The sequence below is a fragment of the Pseudonaja textilis genome, chromosome 2 (genome assembly GCF_049901715.1).
Source record: "Pseudonaja textilis isolate UNSWEBS1 chromosome 2, rPseTex1.2, whole genome shotgun sequence".
In the NCBI taxonomy this organism is placed as follows: Eukaryota; Metazoa; Chordata; class Lepidosauria; order Squamata; family Elapidae; genus Pseudonaja; species Pseudonaja textilis.
The window spans coordinates 14,824,692-14,846,248 of record NC_141991.1 but is presented as its reverse complement, the minus strand read 5'-3'; the positions used below and the strand labels follow the sequence as shown (position 1 = coordinate 14,846,248).

At 46.0% G+C, this 21,557-nt stretch overlaps 1 protein-coding gene across 1 annotated transcript in view; it reads right to left on the bottom strand.

Annotated features, from left to right (window-relative positions):
• LOC148126753 (complement factor B-like) overlaps positions 1–21,557 on the bottom strand; it is a 44,269-nt gene continuing 22,712 nt past the window's right edge. The window contains exons 9-18 of the mRNA XM_087923292.1: positions 20,879–20,980; positions 17,385–17,519; positions 16,072–16,166; positions 13,025–13,145; positions 12,218–12,365; positions 9,125–9,204; positions 8,510–8,628; positions 5,743–5,875; positions 1,515–1,564; positions 1–316 (exon numbers count right to left, since the gene is read on the bottom strand). Of these exons, the coding sequence (XP_087779418.1) occupies positions 137–316; positions 1,515–1,564; positions 5,743–5,875; positions 8,510–8,628; positions 9,125–9,204; positions 12,218–12,365; positions 13,025–13,145; positions 16,072–16,166; positions 17,385–17,519; positions 20,879–20,980 (1,163 nt within the window). The 3' untranslated portion in view covers positions 1–136. The remainder of the gene's footprint in view (positions 317–1,514; positions 1,565–5,742; positions 5,876–8,509; positions 8,629–9,124; positions 9,205–12,217; positions 12,366–13,024; positions 13,146–16,071; positions 16,167–17,384; positions 17,520–20,878; positions 20,981–21,557) is intronic.

Below are 21,557 nucleotides of genomic sequence, written 5' to 3'. Positions count from 1 at the left end.
TAACACATATCACATTTATTGGTTCTTTTTTTTATACAGTTACATCAGACATAGTCATTGTTAACACAGACTTTACTTGGCAAGGTTTGAAGAGAATGATTTCTATTTACATAGAGCATCTGGGAAGAGAATGCGTCTAGATGAACTCCAGGTCCTCATTAGCCAGCTCTTTTTTCAGCCACGGGATAATTTTGAAAAGGTTGAGGTGGTAATCCCTGGCATAGGAGGGTTTGTGCCTCTGCAATTTTTCAGGTTCATCACATAACGTAGTGACATGACCGCAGACATCAATCACACCCCAGCTAATGACGCCAACCTACAGAAGGTAGAGATAGAAAAACGCGAGAAACTCAATCCTGGGGTCTCACAGCTTTCATTGAAGGAAAACCCACGTCAGATAAAGGAAGGAAGGAAGGAAGAAACCTCTTACGTGAGGTTTCTGACCAGTTCTGGAGAACCCGTAGCGGAAATTTTGACTAGCTCGAAGAACCGGCAAATCCCACCTTTGACTGGCCCCGCCCCCATCTATTCTCTGCCTCCCAAGTCCCAGATGATTGGCTGGGTCTTCTTTGGTTGCCCTGCACAGGAGAACGGAGCTGGAAAGCAGGTTAATGGGGTGGGGAGGGAATGGGGATTTTGCAGTATCCTTCCCCCAGGAGTGGGTAGGGAATGGAGATTTTACAGATTTTACGGTATCCATGCCCACCAAGCCACGCCCACCAAGCCAAGCGACGCCCACTGAACCAGTAGTAAAAAAGATTTGAATCCCACCATTCTGATGAAATTATGTAAACTAAATGAACATCTCCGTTCCATCTGAAGACATGCAGCCAACTTACCCATGGCAGAAAAATAATATGTCAGGGGGTGTCAAACTCAATTTCATGGAGGGCCGCATCAAGGCTGTGGTTGACCTCAGGGGGGCTGGGCAGGTGTGGCTGACTGGGTGGGTGTGGCCAACTGGATGGGTGTGGCCAGTTTGATGCCACTCTCCAAACTGCTGGCATTGTTTCCTTTCCACACTGGGTAGACCGGGTCGAAGCTACGGTGGCCTGATCTTTCCTCCTCGCATTGGGTAGACCAGGGCAGCCCCGTAGGCTACATCTGACCACATTGCGGCCCACATCTGGCCTGTGGGCCTTGAGTTTGATACCCAGGTAATATGTCTAGGGAGATTCTCAGTCATCCAGGTTGTCACAAAGGTGCTTTTTCCCCCCAAGGGGCAACTGGACTTTGTTTTTGTTTTTTCTTGAAGACGTTTCACTTCTCATCCAAGAAGCTTCTTCAGTTCATTTCTGTTCATTTCAAGAAGAGAGAAAACTTCTTGGATAGAGAAGCCAAACGTCTTTGAGGAAAAAAAAAAAAAAAGTCCGGTTGCCTCTTGAAAAATCACCTTTGGGACAGAAAAATGATAAGAATTTCATCCCGGCAATGATCTGAAGCTGACAGGTTGAATTGGGGCCATTCACACACACCTGCTGTCCTCTAGCAGTTCCCGTGAAATAACCACTCACCTGAATATAACGCAACTTTTTCTGAATGATGAGAGGACCACCAGAATCACCTGCAAGGCGAAATAGAATAGAATAGAATATAGCTTTGTTACGGTCTTACACCAGCAATAGATATCGCTATTTACAATATATTAAAAAAAAAAGTTCTGATACATTATAATACATTAATAGTGGATAAAAACATCCCTGTTAAGAAAATACATGTTCTCAAACAGTTAGGGTCACTCCCCTAGTTTATATGAGTGGAGAGCCAATAAGTACGTGTGTAAATATCATTTTCCAAAGATGGTTCTATCTCCAAAAATTGGCACAAATTGGCAGCTATAATTCTGTGACCAATTTTTTTTCTTGTAGACATTTCAGCAACACAGAATTTTGCCACTGCACCCGTAATAGCCGGGTCTGAGTCCTGGAGGAGAAACCGTACATAAAAATTGTCTGCCCTCCCTGGCAATCTCTCTAGTATAAGGGGAGAATACGCAATGACCTATAAACTCTGTATAACTCACAGTACAATAAAACGGGCGATATCTTCAACTTCTCCTTGACCACATATACATACCTGTTCTGCTATTGGTGAGGCAAAAGGAAAAGGGATTTAATCAAGGGACTGAGTTGGGTATGGAGAGATCAAATCTATATAACGCACAGGGATCCAACTATGGGAAAAATTCAGACAGGCATCAACATGTATCCAAATGAGTGGCATGGTGGCCTAGAGGTGGAGCTCTCGCCTCACAATCAAGAGGCTGTGAGTTCGATCCTAGGTTAGAGGCAGGCATTTCTCTCTCTGGGCACAATGAGAATATTTCTGCTGAACAAAACTCCGCATTGGCGACAGGGAGGGCATCTGGCCAGTAAATACTCTTGCTAGCTCCATTCAGTTGCCCAGACTCCACCCCACAAGGGATTATGGGGTCGTTAAAAGGAGATGTTGATCGACATGTATCCAAATGTAGATGTGATTCAGTGATGTAAAAACTAGAGGAAGAGGGTGTATTAGAGAAGGGGTTGGGAAGTATGGCCCCTTTATGACCTGTGCACTTCAACTCCCAGAATTCCTGAGCCAGCCATGCAATTCTGGGAATTGAAGCCCACAGGTCATAAAATTGTAGTCCACGGGTCATAAAGGGGCCATAGTTCCCCACTCTTGTATTAGCCTGACAGTTGTTAATGGACATATTTGACGGGTTATGAAGCTGCATAAAACAACTCTGTGAGAATCTTCTGCAACTTCTCAGTTTCATTATAATTTCTGAGGTTCTAGCAGAAACAGTCCTCTCCAAATTTTCCTTTAAAAAAAACTAGATTATTATATGAATGTATTTGTCTATATCAGTGTTTCTCAACTTTGTCAACTTTAAGATGGGTGGATTTCAACTCCCAGAATTCCCCAGTCAATCATGCTGGGGAATTCTAGGAGTTGAAGGAGAGGTGGGATTCTGTCCGGTTTTATAAAACCCCTTGTTAATTTTTCTAAGCGGTAGTTAGAAGCAATCTCCTTTTGTTTTTTTCCACCCTTATTACATTCTTGGCAGAAAGCCTAGACTTCCTGTCTCGGGAGCTTTTGGGGCTTGGCTTTCTTAAAGGGGAAGGGTTGTTTTAAGATTTTTACACTGCTGTTGGGAGAAAATACTTCTCTGGACAATCAGCACTTTGAAGAAATAATTGAACAATGAAGCAAAGCTTTTAGTGACAGGGAACCAAGATGAATGACATTCACCGAGGCTTCTTGGCTAGCTAGAAAGATTGATATTCAAACATGAGTTTGCATACCCTTTCTGAGTTTTAGTCTAAAACTGGCTTTTGGTGAAGCTTAATTCTATGCTTGGTGAAGTTTAATCCTGTGTTTATTGATGGGATAATTTTCCCTATTCAGCTTCAACAAGCAACAGCTACTGTTGTGATTTAAGTATTTGTATTGTGTTTGAATTTTTTTCCTGCCTCGTGGTTTCTTTTTCTATCTGGGGAGGGGGTCTTCCTTCACTGTAGTACTAACCGGCACTGTCCTTTTGGGGTATAGTTTCAAGAGGCAGGATGCAAGCTTGGCACTGATTTTTTTTTTACTGCCTTTCTGGGGGGCATACTTAAATCTGGATGATTTCCTTCGGATGTTTTGTGAGGTGAGTGAGACCACTCCTTTAAGTGGTGCAAATGGATCTAAGGATTGCTTTTTCTGGAGAGCTTAAATGACCTCTCTGCTAAAGGGTTTCACTTTATGAGCAAGAGTTGGCTGGTTGATAGTTATCATTGCATTTTAACTATTTTAATTCCTCAAGGTGCTCTGGCACTCTGCCTGATTTGTAACTCTGGCTTGCAGGTATTTTTAGGGCAGCTTTTTGCAAGCAAAGAAGCTTTTAGTATTTTTGTGGAGGTCACCCTTGAGTTACAACAGTTAATTTACTGACCCTTCAAAGTTACAGTGGCACTGAAAAAAGTGACTTATGATCATTTTTCACACTTATGACCATTGCAGCATCCCCACTGTCATGAGAGGCCAGGTGAGGAGAAGCGTCCCTTGACGTGAGTAATGTCGAGTTGGCCACGCCCACCCAGTCACATGACCACCAAGCCACACCCACCAACTAAGCCATGCCCACAGAAACAGTTGTTAAAAAAACTGAATCCCACCCCTGAGTTGGTCTACAGAAGTCTTTAACCACTGAGCCATCATGCCCCTGTTTTCCAAAGTCTAGGGAGTGTTGTTATATTAATGCTGTTGCATTTACACTGAAAGACCCTGAAATATAGTACTTCCTGCCTGAGCAGGGAGCTGGACTAGAGGATCTCCAAAGTCCTTTTCAATTCTGTTAATCTCTCTATATAAAAGCGAAATACCATCACGCATCATCACAAAATCTCCAGAACCATAAAGCCTACAAACTTGAAATTTGGCACGTATGTTCCTCTTGGCTTCTAGGCGCTCACTAAGAAAGGATTTTTTCAAAACGATCATCAGAGCATTAGTATTTCATATATTATTATCATTAACACGCTCTGATGCTAAGGAGTTCTGCTCTTCCTCCCCACCTGAAAAGAAATCTCTTCCAAATGCAAAACAGAGGAGTTTCAGCTTCAGTTTTATTTTCACAGCAGCAACCAGCTTTAGTACAGAACAGTTCAGCTAAGCCACACCCAGGCTCCTTGCTGTCTCCTTCTTGCTCACATAGTAAATAGCAGTATTTACTATACTGCTTCAGTTTCCAAACAGCCCTCAACTCTCTCACACACTGACAGGACGCTGGCCAGATGAATACCAATGGATGCTGGTAGGCAGAGGCACAATTTCCCCCCTTATTTTCCTCCCCCCAAAGCCCTATCCAGGGGTGGGATTCAAAATTTTTAACAACAGGTTCTATGGGCGTGGCTTAGTTGGTGGGAGTGGCTTGGTGGTCATGTGACTGGGTGGACGTGGCTTGGTGGTCATGTTATTGGCTGGGCGTGGCCAACTCAATATCACTCACATCAAGGTACCCATCTTCTCCCCTGGCCTCTCATGACTGTGGGGATGCTGCAACAGTCGTAAGTGTGAAAAAGGGTCATAAGTCACTTTTTTCAGTGCCATTGTAACTTTAAATGGTCACTCCACACTAGCAAAGTACCAGCAAAGAGGGGAAAAAAACCTCCAGAGATGTTCCTGAGACAGGAAGTCTAGTCCTGCCAAGTTAATGGAGAGGCAGTTTCTGTAAGCAACACCAGAATGTTTCCTTCCTGCCTTCCTTACAGGATTAGGCCAGTAATTTCTTCTAACAACTGATTCTCTGAACTGCTTAGAATGTTAACAACCGGTTCTAGCGAATAGGTGTAAACTGGTAGAATCCCACCCCTGGCCCGATCACATAGTTTCGTAGCCAAGCACAGGTATAGAGCTAGTTCTGTTATACGGTATGTTTAGAATGAAATATATTAATACCTGTTGTTGTGTTTATGTGAATGTTACTGTTGAAAAGTCCAATTTTCTGTTCCCAGGTGTCTCTCCATTATAACTAGGGTCCAGAGCCAAAAGGAACAGAAGGACATTTTCTTAGATCCTTGCAAACATGCGATCTCCTTGCCTTTATATTCTTAAATATCATTAATACATCGTTCCCTTTCTTCCTGCAAATGCTGATCTACTGTGACCTGGAAGATCAGTTGCCATGAAGCTTTGGAGCTAACTTGGTTTAGAGAGGCCTTAAAGGGTTAGGAAACCAGGAAACAACAGAGAGAGTACCCTTATTCAGCTCACCTTTGCATGTATTGGGGTCCAGCACAGGGTCCTGCCCCCCTGTGCAGAGAAAGTTATCAGTCACTACGTCTTTAATATTGGTAACATTTTTGTAGAATTTGGCATTCCGAGCATCTTGTTCACAGGCCATTTTCTGGAAATAGAAAATGGAAATAGAGAAAATTGGACATATCACTAAAGATGGTCATTAAGAGACATTACATCGTCATTACATTTAGCCATAGTTCATTGAAGTGGGGATTGTTTGAATGCAGTCTTTAATAAGTCCCAGTTTAGGGTAAGTCTCCACTCCTGACATCAGTGCAGCCATCTTTCCACTGTCTCCTCTTTCCTGTTTTCAAGAGATGTTGCAAGCTGCCCCATATTCTCTATTCAGCTCATCCAAATAACCATTACCGCGTTTCCACCCCAAATAAGACTCTGTCTTACAATTTTTTGCCACCAAAAAAAGGCACCAGGTCTTATTTTCGAGGATGTCATCCATGACTAACCTCACTTGTGCACTTCACCCCCAGCCTCCTTTTTGCTATATCAGAGGCCTTCAGGAACTTATTCTTCTGCAGCTGGCAAGGCTTTCCTGAAGGCCTTTGCGGTCGATAACAGAGCTTCAGATCGATCAGGAGCTTTGTTATCAGCTCCAGAGGCCTTCAGGAAGAAATAGGCTGGCAAGGCTGGTGTCGGCATGCGCAAGGCCTGGCTACAACTGTCCAAAGGTAAGTAGTAGGGCAGCTCCATCCCCCTCATCCCCAACCTAATTTGATTTTTATCTGTCCACTCTGGAGTGGGCGGGATCTTAATTAGGGCTTATTTGGGGGGTAGGAATTATATTGGGCGCACATGTAAAAATCAAGCTAGGACTTATTTTCAAGGTAGGTCATATTTTCAGGGAAACAGGGTAATATGCCGGAGTGACAGCTACATTAAAATCCTGATCCATCAAAGCCTAATTTTCAGCTCTGAAGAATTTGGAGAAATTATCAAAGGATGTTCGATAACTCAGCCCATTTGGGACGGATTTCCCATTTTAGTTAGAATTAGGTTTATACTTTTTTTCTTCTTTCTTGGCTAAGTCAAATTAGTGTGTCTATTAGGAATAGTGTTGGTGATGGTGGGGAACCCTCACTACTTAGCAAAGTGGTATAATCCAACAAAAGGAGTCTCAAGAAAAGAGATGTAAAAAAAAAAAGGGTCAGCTCTAATCACAACACTGTGATTGTCATTTTGACGTTTTTTGATTCCCTTCCCAGCAAATAGTTATCCTCAGACAAAATAAAATCTTCATCATTATTTGACCCCTGGCTGCAGGTACCCCTTGAAGGGAATGTGTTTTTTTCCCCTCTAAGAGAGTTTGCCCGTAAAAATATAGACATCCTCTAAAACAGTGGTTGCCAACCAGTGGGCCGGGGGCCATTGATGGTCCGCAACAAAATGTAGGTGGTCCACAGAGCAATGTCACCCCCAAAGCAATTAATTCAGGTTGCACAGGAACACAAGGCTGCACCGCCCACATGGCCCCATGGGAACACAAGGCTTGAATCACTTGCATTGAGAACAACATGAGGTAGTGAGGGGAGGGGAGAAAGGGCGGAGGGGGTGAACTTGCCCCACTTCTTTCTGCTTCTTTCTTCTTCTGCTTTTGGCTGCATACAAGGAAAGCAGCAAAGTCTTTCTTTCTCTCCCGCAAACTCCACCAGAAATGAGTCTTTGGGACCCTGCAAGGCATGCTTGCTCCAAGAGGCTGTGCCAGCAAAAGACTCATTTCTGGCAGAGTTTGGGGGAGAGAAAGAAAGACTTCTGCTGCTTCTGCTGCTTTCCTTGCATGAAGCCAAAAGTCTCTCTCTCTCCTCCTGAGAACGGAGCTGGAGATGGTATCCTGCAATCCCAAATAAAGATCGATCGATCGATCAATCGGTAGGAAAATGGGGTGGGGAATTTTCCTGCAGACATTTTTTTTTTATTTTTCCAGGGTCTCTGCTGCTTTCTACAGGGTGATTAAAAACATCAGCAAGCCACTGTCAGTCATATTAGTGGTCCACGGGATTTAAAATTATGAGTTTGGTGGTCCCTGAGGTCCAAAAGTTTGGTGATCCCTGCTCTAAAATCAAGGTCAGGATTTTTTCTTTCTTCAGAAGTCTTTTATCTATATACAAGATTCAATCACCATTGAAACTGATACAATAATCCAAGGTAGACTCTGGAAATAGATGTTATCTTAACTTGATAATTATTTCATTCCAGAAACACGCTGGAAGACATTTATTTGAGATTTTATTCAGGAGTGTGTGTGTGTGTGTGTGTGTGTGTGTGTGTGTGTAAATATGCCCTTGCTATTAGCTGCCAGGGTCATGTATGTAAAACAAAGTCGTATAAATTCTCTACATTTATTATTAATTTAATGTATTCAATTGAGGCATTGGCTGACTCCAAAGAGAAGGAAGGAAGGAAAGAAGGAAGGAAGGAAGGAAGGAAGGAAGGAAGGAAGGAAGGAAGGAAGGAAGAAAGAAAGAAAGAAAGAAAGAAAGAAAGAAAGAAAGAAAGAAAGAAAGAAAGAAAGAAAGACAGACAGAAAGAAAGAAAGAAAGAAAGAAAGAAAGAAAGAAAGAAAGAAAGGGAAGGAAGAAAGAAAAAGGAGGGAAGAAGGAAGGAAAAGGAGGAAGGAAGGAAGGAAGGAAAAGATCTAATATATTGGAGTCTCAGATTTTAGATTTGACTTAAGAAAGCCTCACTCCATCTAATCTTGTTAGGCTTTCTTGCTCAAAGATCTTACCTTTTCACTATTCTTGATTTGAACATGTCTGCGAACTAGCCCAGTGGTTTGTTGGCCTCTGAACTTACAGTCGCTTACAAAAAAAGAATGAATGTTTCCCACAGGTAGCAGCTCATTCTCTGTTAAACCAAACAATACAAAAAGAGCTTAGTGAACTGCCAAAGGAAGAAGAACATCAAATGAGGAGAATAAAGGAATAGCGAAGATGCTGGAAGAATCAGCAATCCCACAGACCAGTGATGGCCAATGTTTCAAGCAAGTTTGACTCAAGTGCAATTCATTCATGTACAACAAGATCGAATCAATCTAGGATACAGCGCAACATGTCCCCGTTTATCAGTACTTATTTCCTTTGTTCATGTTTACGTTCATACCTATACTTGTTTTTTTGTACATGTTTGACAAACAAGCAAATAAATAAATAAATGTTGCAAGAGGGAGGCTAAGAAATTCAGAGAACGGGTTCAAAGAAGAGCCATAAAGGAATTCTGGGAGTTGAAGTCCACAAAACTTGCCAAGTCTGAGAAATGTTACTTTGGGAGATTTGGTGCCTGGGGAACCTAGTGTCCTTCTGTCCCATGTTAGTTACTTTTAAAACACAAACAATCCTCCTACCATGGTCCTGGCATGTGGTTGTTTCAAGGGATTTCCTCAGAGCTCGGGTTGTTCCTTGTGTACATGGTAAACAAATTGGCCTGTTTGGGGAGAACACAGAACATAGAATGGAAAGGACCCCAGGGGTCATTTAGTCCAACCCCCTGCTTCAGCAGAAGACCCTATATCAGGGGTCCCCAACCCCCAGTCCATGGACCGGCACTGGTCTGCAGCATGCCAACAACTGGACTATGCTAACAAGTGAAGCCCCATCTGTAGGATGAAGGCAGCGCACAAAACCACACCCCCTCCAGTCTGTGAAAAAAACTTTCTCCACAGAAGTGTCCTTGGTGCCCAGAGGTGGTATTCAGCAGGTTCTGACCAGTTCGGGAGCACCATTAGCGGAAATTTTGAGTAGTTCGGAGAACTGGCAAATCCCACCTCTGACTGGCCCTGCCCCCATCTCTTCTCTGCCTCCCGAGTCCCAGCTGATTGGCTGGGTCTTCTTTCGTTGCCCTGCACGGGAGAACGGAGCTGGAAAGCAGGTTAGTGGGGTCGTGAGGGAATGGGGATTTTGCAGTAACCTTCCCCTGCCACGCTCACCAAGCCATGCCACGCCCATCAAGCCAAGCCCACAGAACCGGTAGTTAAAAAATTGAAACCCCACCATTGCGGGTGCCCAAAAAGTGGGGCGGCCGTTGCCCTATATCATTTCAGACAGATGGTCGTCCAGTCTCTTTTTGAAAGCCTTCCTTCATGGAGCACCCACCACTTCCGAAGGCAATCAAAGAGTGTAAGGAGACCTCAACTGAGCCTCATGATGACACTTGAGTTTCTACCCAGATCTTTTCTTAAAAGAATTATTCTTCCCCGGGCGCGATAACTATTTTATGTATAACTTCTTTTCAAACTAAAATAAAACAGGAAGATCGGGGCACAATGCAGTGGTGGGATTCAAATAATTGTAACAACCAGTTCTCTGCCCTAGTGATCGGCTGGGTCGGTGTGGCTGGGGTGGGGTCATGGCTAGGGGTGGACTTCAAAATTTTTTAGCAAAGGGTTCTCTGCCTGGTTGCTGGGTGGGCGTGGCCATGGTGGGTGTGGCCTAGTCAGCCGACTGCACCACGGTGGGCGGGTGGCATTTTTGCCCTCCCGGGGCTCCGGAGGTTCTCTGGAAGCTGGAAACGGGCCCATTTCCAGCCTTCCTGAACTTCCGGGAGGCCCGTTTTACACCCTCCCCGAGCCTCCACACACACCCTGCACATACCTGCCTTCAAGACAGGCCACATGGGGACTCTTGGGAGGGGTGGGACAGAGTGGGCAAGACCAGCCAGGAATGGGATTGGGGGGTTTCTTTGAATTACACAGAATCTGAGCTGGGGCTCTCCTGAACCCCTGCAAACCACCAGCAAACCATCCCTGGTCATGGCCAACTTGACATCACTCACGTCAAGGGGCACCTCATCTCGTTCGGCCTCTTCCTTGCCTCTCCCCTCCCAGCCACTCCTCGCCTTGCCCAGCCTCTCCTTGCCTCACTTCTCCTGGCTGCTCGCCTGGCTTTTGAAATAAGCACAAAATGGAAGGCTTCCATCTTAGAAAATAAGCCCAATCAACGCCTCTCTCTCTCTCTCTCTCTCCCCCAAAACAGGGTGGCCCATCTTCCCATCTTTTCAAGGGCAGCCTCTCTTCCAAACGATCCTGTGTATAATAAGATGAGCAAGGCACACCGAACTGATCCGGAGGAGGAGGAGGGGGAGGGGGAGGATTTGAGCTACCTGGGTGGGCGTGAGCTGTCCGTTGGGCGCAACCGCGCACTGCAACAAGCAGCACCCCCTGACCCGAGTACGGGAGTGCCTGGCGACCAATTGGGATTCACAACCTCAAAGGGTAAAAGCAGAAACTGAGCAGTTTCATCGCCTCCGGGCACTTCGCCGCCATTTGGGCTCTTCCCCCTCGGCCTTAATCAGGGCTGAGGATGGCAAGAGTTGCGACCGGAGTCCCGGCAGCAATGCCCCCTCCACTTGGATGAACGGAGCCTGGGCATCTTCCTCTTTGCATCCTCTAGCAGCCTCTTGTAAGAGAAAGGCTGGGGCTGAGGCCTAGATAAACCTAGGAGGCGCTTTGCCTTCTTACCTGCCGCAGCACACAAACAATGGCTCTGAGCAGCCCATGCAAAGCGGCCCAGTGCCAAATCTCTCCCTGCTTACGCCATGGTCTGTTGCTTACACCCAACCCGCTCTCAGGTTCTTTACTACGAATCCAGAATCTGGAGCCGCCTCCTCCCCAGGCCAAGTGGATGGCCGAGAGACCAGGCACTCCCCCAAATCTGCCCTGACCTGGCAGGCAGAGAAAGGAGGGCTGGCTGGTGGAGGGATGATGTGGGCGGCCCAGCTTCATGGTCCCTGGCTGCCCCCTGCCTGCTGGCAGCTGTCCCTGTTGTGCTTATCTTGAAGGCTGGGCAAGCAGCGAAGCGAGCGGCCCAGCAAAGAGAGGCTGGGCGAGGTGAGGAATGGTTGGGACGGGAGAGGCAAGGAGAGGCTGGGCAAGGCAAGGCACCCCTTGACATGAGCAACGTGACCACCCAGCCATATTTACCCAGCCAATCATTAGGGCAGAGAACCAGTTGTTAAAACTATTTGAATCCCACCACTGCATTGTGCCCAGAGAGATAAATATCTGGCCTCTCCCTAGGGTCGAACTTGCAGCCTCCTGATTGTGAGGCGAGAGCTGCCACCTCTCGGCCCCCGCACCACTCGCTGATTTAAAGACATATCATCCCATCAATCTGTCTTTTAAATACGAAACAACCAGCTTGTCTTTGATCATAAAAGGCTGAGGTTAAAAATCACAATGCATTTTATACAACTAAATCAAAAGCAATGTCTTGATTCTAATATTCCTTTGAGACCGAATTGAAAGTGCTTATCTCTCTCTCTCACACACACACACACACACTCTTTCTCTCTCTCTCTCTCACTCTCTCTCACTCACTCTCTCTCACACTCTCTTTCTCACTCTTTCTCTCTCTCTCTCTCTCACACACACACTCTCACTCTCTCTCTCTCTCTCACACACACACACACTCTCACTCTCTCTCTTCCTGCGAGATCTCACCTTGCATTGTAACTGAACTCAACTTTTTTCTCAAGTTTTATCAGGGCAACATCATAATCATAGAATTCAGGGATTCCGCGATTTTTCAGTTTTCCGATCTTATATTCTGGGTGGAGTATAATGTTTTCCACAGTATAATCTCGCTGGGCTAGGAAAGAGGAAAGTAAAACGTAGACTTTCTGCTGTCTTGGGCTACATAGCTTATCACCACATGGTGGGACCATCAGCTGACCCCTGCGGCCCATTTGGTTACTCTGAAACAGAAAGGCAGGCCTGTTTCTTTTCTCCTGGCCAGCTGACCGCCCTACTACCAGCCTCCACAAAGTTTTCTTGACATCTTTTGCTGCCTTGTCGGCTGCCATAGAAACGGAGGGAGTCATAATTTGGTGTTTGGGAGGGGAAGGCTGCTGGGGAGTGAAGACATTTTCTGTGTGAACTAAAAAGGAGGGGGATGCTTCCTTGCTTACTGCATAGACTTTACTAAGCCATGGTCAACCCTCTTGGCATACCAGATGAGTGAGAAACCACCTGAAGATGTACCCCACACGACACTATACACACCGCAGATTGGATGACCAGTCTGGACTCTTGGGGGGAAGAAACTTGGGATAACTTTCAATATGTAATTTCCACGCTTATTTGCCTCAGGTCTTGCTTGTCTTTTGTTGCTATCACTTCAAACTCAGTAAAAAAAATACTTTTCTCTATTTTAATGGAGTTGAAGGATTTCTTTCTTCGGTTTCGAATGAGGCACAGCTGACCACACTGCCAGCTTCCTCTCAAAAGATCCCTGTGCTTACTGCTTACCAATTGTGACTCTGATCTGGTCAGCCGTATCGTCGATAGTGAAACAGTGAGCTGCTGTCAAGATAAAATACTCAGAAATGAGGGTTCCTTTGCAGTTGTCAAACCCTGTCCCACCAGAACGCTGTGATTGGAAGAGAAAAATCACCATGATTAAGTCACAAAAGCATCCTACATAGATTTCCTTGGACATAATTCCCACTGCATTCAATAGGATTTATTTGTTATTCAACGTTAACGGAAGTGTGTGTATTATTACCATAGCAACAGCACTTAGGATTTGCCCCACAATGATTTACAATGGGGGTCCCCCACCTGTGGGCCGTGGTCTACCCAGCTATTCATAACTGGGCTGCGTGACCAGTGGGCATTGTCACTCAGAACCCCATTAGTGTGAGCAGCAGGCGTGTGCACCATGAATGGGGTGGCAGGCGCCAGTACCCACTGCAAGCATGTATGAGGCTGCAAGTGCAACTCCTCCCCCCATGCCAGGCCACCAACCCAGAAAGGTTGGGGGACACTGCTTTACGACTCTCAGGATGGTCTACAACATCAGTATATTGCCCCAAGAATCTGGGTCCTTATTTTACCAACTTTGGAAGGATGGAAGGCTGAGTCAACCTTGAGTCAGTCACAATCGAATTCCTGGCAATGGGAAGTGTAAGCCTGCAATACTGCATTCTAACCATTGTACCACCATCCTCCTATAAGTGATATTAGATAAACCTACTGTGTTTCTCATATAATAAGGCCGGGTCTTTTTTTTTTTTTTTTGAGCACCCCAAAAATGGCTAGGCTGTCTTTTCGGGGGGTGACTTAATTCCCCCCCCTTGCATCTTTGGGCGGGTGGTGACGGCTTGGATGTTGACCTCGGCATTGGTGGGGCACTTCATATCGGGGTCAACGCAGGCAGCACCATATCCGGGTGTGCAACAAAAGTACTTCCTAACAGCAAGGCCCCCCCCACCATTCCCCCCATTTCGCATGTTTTAATATAGGCCTTAATTTTGGGGGGAGGGGCTTAATCTCATTTCATGCCTATAAAACATGATGGGACTTCCTATTGGGGGAGGCCATATTGTTGGAGAAACAGTGTAGTTCTTAGCCTTAGGTCCACCCGTACTGTACTCTGTACTGTGCAATGATTGCTCTCTAAGAGTTGCAATCAACTACAACAGTTCTGCCTTTTCCTCACTTTTTCCAGGTCCTTGGATAATAAATAATAAAGGATAATATTTGTAGCTCAGAGTTGAAATGAGGGGTCCTTGGTGCTGTCTGAGCTGGTTTGTTTTCTAGCACTTAGCACTTAGATGGTTCCTTGGACCCAGCTAACTATGTCCTACCGGCAGGCGCTTGTGTTCTATGAGTGTGTGGAAGCAGATGCTGAACAAAGTGACAGGAAGTAACAATCTCTTAGACCAGGGTGTGAAAGTCAAGGCCCGTGGGCTGAATCCGGCCTGCGATGTGGTCGGATCTGGCCCAGGGGATCATCCTGGAAAATGTAAGGGGCCGGCCTGTGTCAGTTCAGCCCTGTCTACCCATGTCGCTTCAGCCCTGTCTACCCCATGTAAATAGGAAACATTGGGCCAGCATGGCTTCAGTATGTTATACCCAATGCAAAGAGGAGAAAATGTGCCAACATTTTGGGGAGTGACATTAAGCTGGCCACACCCACTCAGTCACTCCTGCCCGCACGAGATCAAGCACAGCCCTCGGTGAAATTGAGTTTGACACCCCTGTCTTAGACCAAAAGCAAGCACAATTACAGACAAAGAGAGAAGATCAAATAAATCCTTAACTCTCTCTTTCTCTCTGTGTCCTGCAATGATCCCTGGTGATTGGTAAGTGCTCAGCTAGTGAGTTAATTCCACTGAATTTGCATCTCCAATAAAAATAATGTCAAGATGAAGAAAAAATCTCCATGCCTAATTGCACATGGATTCTATAGTCTCCAAGTCTGAGCACTACTGTCAGATCCGTGGATCTGTCATTTCTTCAGTGGAAGAAGGAAAAGGGGGCGGGCGGGAGGCTGATAAAGAAATCCTTTCTTGATGTAACCTGAATATATTTAATCTGATATCGAATTTGTATAACCCACACATGATACGATGGAGGGAGAAAAGCCAGATGGCCAGAACTATCACCTCTGAGAGGCACAACCAGGAGATGAGAAGGTCATAAAAATTCCACAGTGAGATTGTACTTTGGGAATCTCTTGAATAGTTCCTTCTAACAAGAGGGGTGGGGAGGAATTAACATACTGGCTTTTGTTTCACTAAATACACATCGAGATAAGGGGAGGGGGTCTAAACTCCCTTATGTATCCCTGTATCCCTGAGAGACCTCAGACGCTGCTTTGAACTCCTACAGGAATTGCCTCATCTCAATAAAGAATTCCTTTGTGATACGTTTGGATACGTTTTCAGAAGTTCATTCTAGTTGAGTGAATGGGAAAAGTTCTGTCGCCTGACAACTACATTTTAGGAAGGACTTTGAAAAATGCAGCATGTCCAGAGGATAGCAATCACGGTAATAAGGAGGAAAACCAGATGAGGGATGGGCATAACATCTTGGAGGAAAAAAAACGAGTAGTCCTTGACTTACAACAGTTCATTTTGTGACTGTTCAAATTTACAAAGGCACTGAAAAAGGTGATTTATGAACCATTTTTCATACTTATGACCGTTGCAGCATCCCCATGGTCACATGAGCAAAATTTTGACACTTGGCAACTGACCCCTATTTATGAAGTGAATCTGGCTTCCCCACTGAGTTGGCCTGTCATAAGGTCACAAAAGGTGATGGCAGGACCCTGGGATACTGCAACCGTCATAAATAGGAATCAGTTGCCAAGTGTCCAGATTTAGATCCTGTGGCCATAGGGATGCTGCAACAGTCGTAAGTATGAAAAATGGTCACGTCACTTTTTTCCAGTGCCGTTGTAACTTTGAACAATTCACTAAATGAACTGGTGTAAGTCAGGGACTACCTGTATTACTAAAGGAAGTGTTCTTCTCTGAGCTCAGTTCTGTTCCAGAGATCTCCCTTACCCTGATGGTGATCTTGGTGTTCCAGGGATTCCTCTTTTGATCATCTGCCTTGTGTTCTTTGGCCAAGCCACACATAGACAAAACTTCACTCTCATCTGGAAAAAGAGAGACACTTTTTCAGACCTTTGAGTTTTCTACAACAGCTGAAGGCCCCATGACCTGGGGCCTAGGCGCATAAACTATGACTCAAGGATCTCTTGAAAAGGACAAGAAGGCATAATAGGAAGAATCGGTAGCAATGGAAAGTCACAATCTAGGGAAAAATGGAAGTGGGGTAAATTCTGAAGAGGTGGGTCCTTAAACAGGGTAGCATGGTGGCTCAGGTGCTGGGCTTGTCAGTGTGATGTCTTCCTTGGACAACCACTCTGACTCTTCCTTGGAGGTGGGAAGGATGACCTCATTGATGGCAGGTCAGAAACTGGGTTAATTAATGACTCTGAAAGAGATTTATGAGGGCCTTCGACTGGGGACAGTTTTCAGATCAGTGAAGGTGAGGAGGAGGAGCTGACTTCTGTGGTGGATCCAAAAGCACGCAGGACAGAGAAAAGACCAGAGCAAAGGAGAATTGCCAGATTACTCGGGAGAAGGCCCTGCCCATCTTGATGGGCTATTTATCACGGCAGGCGGAGGGAGGTGTTACTGGGAACAACGTATTTGGTTTATGACTGTGTGTTTGTTTGTGCTTCCTTGGAAACTCTGAACTTCTCTTGCTGAGTGTACTTTTAGTTTTCGCCTGGTGGCTTTAAGTTTGTTTGGTGGCCTTACTTGTTGGAGCAACTTTCTATTGTTTTATGGACTATTAGCCATTGCCTTGTGGACTAATCTTGGCCTGCTCATGGCTGGATTTATTTGGGAGAGTTCTGAGGCTGGGCGAAGGGAACTGCTGGGGAACTTTAATAAACTCTCTAAAAAACATGTGTGTATGTGAATGAGTGGGGCAGCACAGTCGGCTGGAGAGCTGACAACTCAGGTTCAAGACTCAAGCTCCATGCAATCAGGTGAGTTCCCGTCCTCACCTCAGCTCCTGCAACCTAGCAGTCCAAAAGCCTGTAAATGCGAGTAGATAAATAGGTACCACTTTGGTGGGAAGGCAACAGCGTTCCATGATGTCATGCCAACCACATGACCACAGAAAAGTCTTCGGACAGCGCTGGCTCAAGGGCCTTGAAATGGAGAGGAGTACTGCCCCTTACAGTCGGCAATGACTAGCGGAGTAAAATCCACAGGGTCCCGAAACTCAATCGTTTTCTGAAAAGGATTACAAGCCCGACAGAAGCATGCAAACAAATCCACAAAAGGTAGGTTGAAATTACCAATCATTTGGTCAAAGGTTTTTTGCAGGTCTTGGATGTCCTTTATTTTGAAGAAGTGCTTCTCACCGGGTTTCTTTGATGCCAAATCATTCATGGTTTTTTCGTTGACTTCTCCAACAGCAAAGACATAGATATCTGCAAGCAAGCATGAAAAAAGACATAGGTTGGGAGGGAAGTACTAACGTTCCTGACCAAAAAAAGACAACAGTAGTTTGTAATGGTGAGTCCTTAATAAAGTACAGCATTGCAATTGTTGATAGACAACCTGTAAGACCAGGCTATCTATCAGAAGTCTCCAGACATTTCATTGTGATACTTCAGCTACTAGTTTTGCCAGATGACTCCCAAACTAGCTGGATTGGATTAGGATTTGTTTTACTGCAGGCAAAAATAAAGCCACGCGCAACCGTTTGCCCACTGTCATTTTCAAAGATGTAAATTACCTTTATCTTCGTATGGGTTTAAACCAGCGGTGGGATTCAAATAATTTAACCATCGGTGCTCTGCCCTAATGAACAGATGGGTAGGCGTGGCTGGATGGTCATGTGACTGGGTGGGCGTGGGCAACTCGATGTCATTCACATCAAAGGGTGCCTCCCCTTCCCCCAGCCAGTCTTCGCCTGGCCTCTCCTTGCAGGGCGTCTCGCCTGGCCTTCGAAATAAGCACAAAAGGCACTTCGCCCCCATTCGGGCTCCTCCCCCTCAGCCTTAATTCGGGCTGAGGAGAGCGAGAGTCAAACTGGACTCTTAGCAGCAAAGCCCCCTTCGCTCGGGCGAACAGAGCCCGAGCATCTTGCTCCGTGCTTCCACCAGCAGCCTCTGGTGGTAAGAGGAAGCCAGGGCCGAAACCTAGAAAACCTAGGAGGTGCTTTGCTGCCCCGCTCGCCACTGTGCGTGAAAGATGGCTCTGAGCAGCCCAGTGCCAATGCTCCCCCTGCTTGCTCCATGGTCCAGTGTTTACATCCAACCCCTTTGTGGTTCTTTATTATGAATCCGGAAGCCGGAGCCTCCTCCCCAGGTGAGCTGGTGGCCGGGAGGCCAGGCAGTCTCACACTCCACCCTGACTGGGCTGGTGGGCAGACAAGGGCTAGCTGGCAGAGAGGACGATGCGGGAGGCGCAGCCTCATGGTCCTTTGCTGCCCCCTGCCTGCGGGAAGCCATGGCAGGTGAGGCCCAGCAGTTGCAGAGAATCCGGGCAGCGGGAGAGAGAGAGATGCAGGTTGCGGGAGGGGGCCAAGAGGCAGTGGCTCAGCTCCGGCTTGCCTTCCTCTCTGCTAACCAGCCATGGGAGGAAGGGAAAGGCGGGCGGAGATCAGCCAGGAAAGCCAAACCGCTGCCCAAAGCCGCTGGCAGAGGTGGGCTGGGATCGCCGTTCGGGGGATGCAGCGGGGCCTGGGTGCGGTGAGCTGCCCCCGCCCAAAGTGAAATGTGGAAAGTGGTGAGAGGCAGCAGAAGGTCTCTTGCCAGTGACGGAGAAGAGACATTGGGACCTGCAGCACTGCAGGTCTCTCTCTGTCCCTCTGTCCCTGGGGCCGAGTGGGCCTCCCTCCCTTAGCGTCAGTCTTATCTTCGTAGGCAGCTGCAGTGAGCAGAGCAGCGCTAGCCTTGCACCGCTGGAAGGTAAGGCCAACATTGGGGGAGGAAGATCTACTCCTGGCCCGTTGCGCTCAGCCGATGGGTGCAGGCCAGTGGGTGGGCAAGCTGGCTGGCAGAGGAGTGAGGTCCCTGGCCATCTTCCAGGCTCGCACCGCTCTGCTCACCGCAGCTGCCCAGAAAGGTAAGGCCGATGGTGGGCGAGGGAGACCTGCTCCAGGCCCGCTGTGTGCTCAGCTGAAGGCGCAGGCTGATGGAGGGCCGTGATGTGGGCGGTGCAGCCTTGCGGCAAGCAAGACGCCTCCTTTACAGGCCCCTGTCCATTCCGCCCCCCTCCCCACAGCCAGACAAACATAAGCAAAAAGCCAGCCAGGAGATGAATCGCTGAGGGGAGGAGGGGAGGGGAGGAGCCAAGGGCGGGGTGGGACGGGGGCGAGCCAATGGCGGGGTTAGCCAGTTTGCCAAACTGCAGAAAAAGTTAACTACGAACCGGGGAGAACCGGCTGAATCCCACCACTGGTTTAAACCTATAGTTTCTTCTTTCTAAACTGTTGAATTGACTGATACCATTATTATACCATTATTTCAGATATCTTTGGTCTGGATGATTGAGTCTTTGATTTCATATATGATATTGACATCTCTTACATGGCTCAGCTGTTAAGTACCTTCAGGTTGGCAACCTCCATATAGAATTAGTCCATACTGTGTGCTTATTCTAGCTGAGAATGCTTTTATGTCTACTCCTAACCACTACTGTGCTCTGTGTGTGCATGTGCGTGCGTGCGTGCATGTTTGAAGAAGACCAATGCCATGGTGATTGCAAAAATTGGCAGCAATTTGATGTTTACGCAATAATTTCAGACTTTACTATTTTAAAACAGTTCTACTGAGTGTGGCATCTCAAGTTTTAATTCTGATAAGCTTCTAGGAGTTGAAGACAGTGGTATAGTGGTATATGACATGACCAAAAAATAAATAAGCACATATATTTGATAGATCAAGTCAAATGTGGCTCACTTGCATGATGCCTGCAAGTTTCTAGGACCGTAACCCAATTATTTGTCCCTTCTTCTTTCAATAATCCCATTCCCCTGGGAGATACAGTACATAAATTGACTTCCTCGGGGCAAATGGACTCTCTTCAGCATGTTTGCTAATCTCACTTGGTGTTATATTCAACCAGGAATGCAAAAAATGCTTTTGTGATGTCACTTACTCTCTATTGTCCCTTGGGTTAAGATGCCAAGAAGTCAATCAGACACGCATAGAATTTAAAACACTGTGTCAGCCTTCAAGGTCTTTTACTACTGTTTTTCTACTGCTTTGCACCATAAGTAACGGGGGAGGAGGGGGGATATTGTCTGGGAAGAGAGCTGGAGGTGTTACATTCTTGTCTTGTGTAAATGAGGAATGGGGGGAGTATAAATTCCTGCTCTTAAGTTTCTTCGCTTAGCTTTCTTTTCTCTGCGCAACTGTAAGTCTTTATCAAAATGTCAAGGTCAACGGACAGAGGCCTCATCACCACCCGAAGATGCCCACACGATCATATTCACAACTTTTAATTGGAAGAATCATTTGAACTATGAGGGGTGGGAACGTTTCCACCACTTTGTATGTGTGATTTGTGCGCCTAATTTCTCAGATTCAGAATTCTACTGATGTTACCACTTCAAATTCAGTAAAAGTTATCTTTGCTCTAATCTAAAGAGTCTAAGTTTGCTTTCTTGAATTTTGAATGGAGCACCACCTGACACACTGGATCTGTAATTTCTGACATTGGCCTATAATATTGGCAAAAAGTCTTATCACAGGCAAGTGAGGCCAAACATTGTGAAATTCTGCTTTGAAAGTACTTTTCTCCCCATTTCTTTCCTGACATGTAGATCATCAGAACTTACCTAAGAATTCGTTGCGAGAATTGGTGCCAGATTTCTTAATCCTAAGGAATTCCTTAATATTGTTTATGACAGGACCTGGTTCCCCGCCCATGTTGTAACGACCTAAAGGTTGAGAGTAGCAGTTACTATATGGTAGAAGTGATCAAGTTGCCTCTCAAAATTGACCGTGCTCCTACAGCTCTTCCAAAGTTTCTGTGGAATTATAGAAATCATTCACTTCATTCAACTCAAATGAAATTGAATCACTGAAATAAAAGTAGATTTCTCTCAGCCCCATTAGTTGTTTAATACGCCATTTAAAGATTAAGAAGTGATCTTGATCCCAAAAGGGGTTGATTTCCCCCAAGACTGTGTGCTGAACACCAGGGCAATCTTTTTCTCCTACTGACAATCAGCTGATTTTTCTGCCAAAGCTGGCTTTTTGATGGTGCAACTCCTAGAGTTGAATCGGAACATCTAGGTGTCAGGATTCCGGCAGTTGCCCTAATTAAATCATGAGCCTCGAGCCAAGCTTCAAAAACTTCAAAGGATTTATTAGCAGCAAACATGTAAGCATTACCTGTATGAAGCCGATTCTGAGACATGTAATTCACTATCACCTATGACCCTATTTTCCCCCCACCCCCCTGGGCGTAACATAATTTGTATTCTCCAACGAAACACATTCATAGCTGAGATT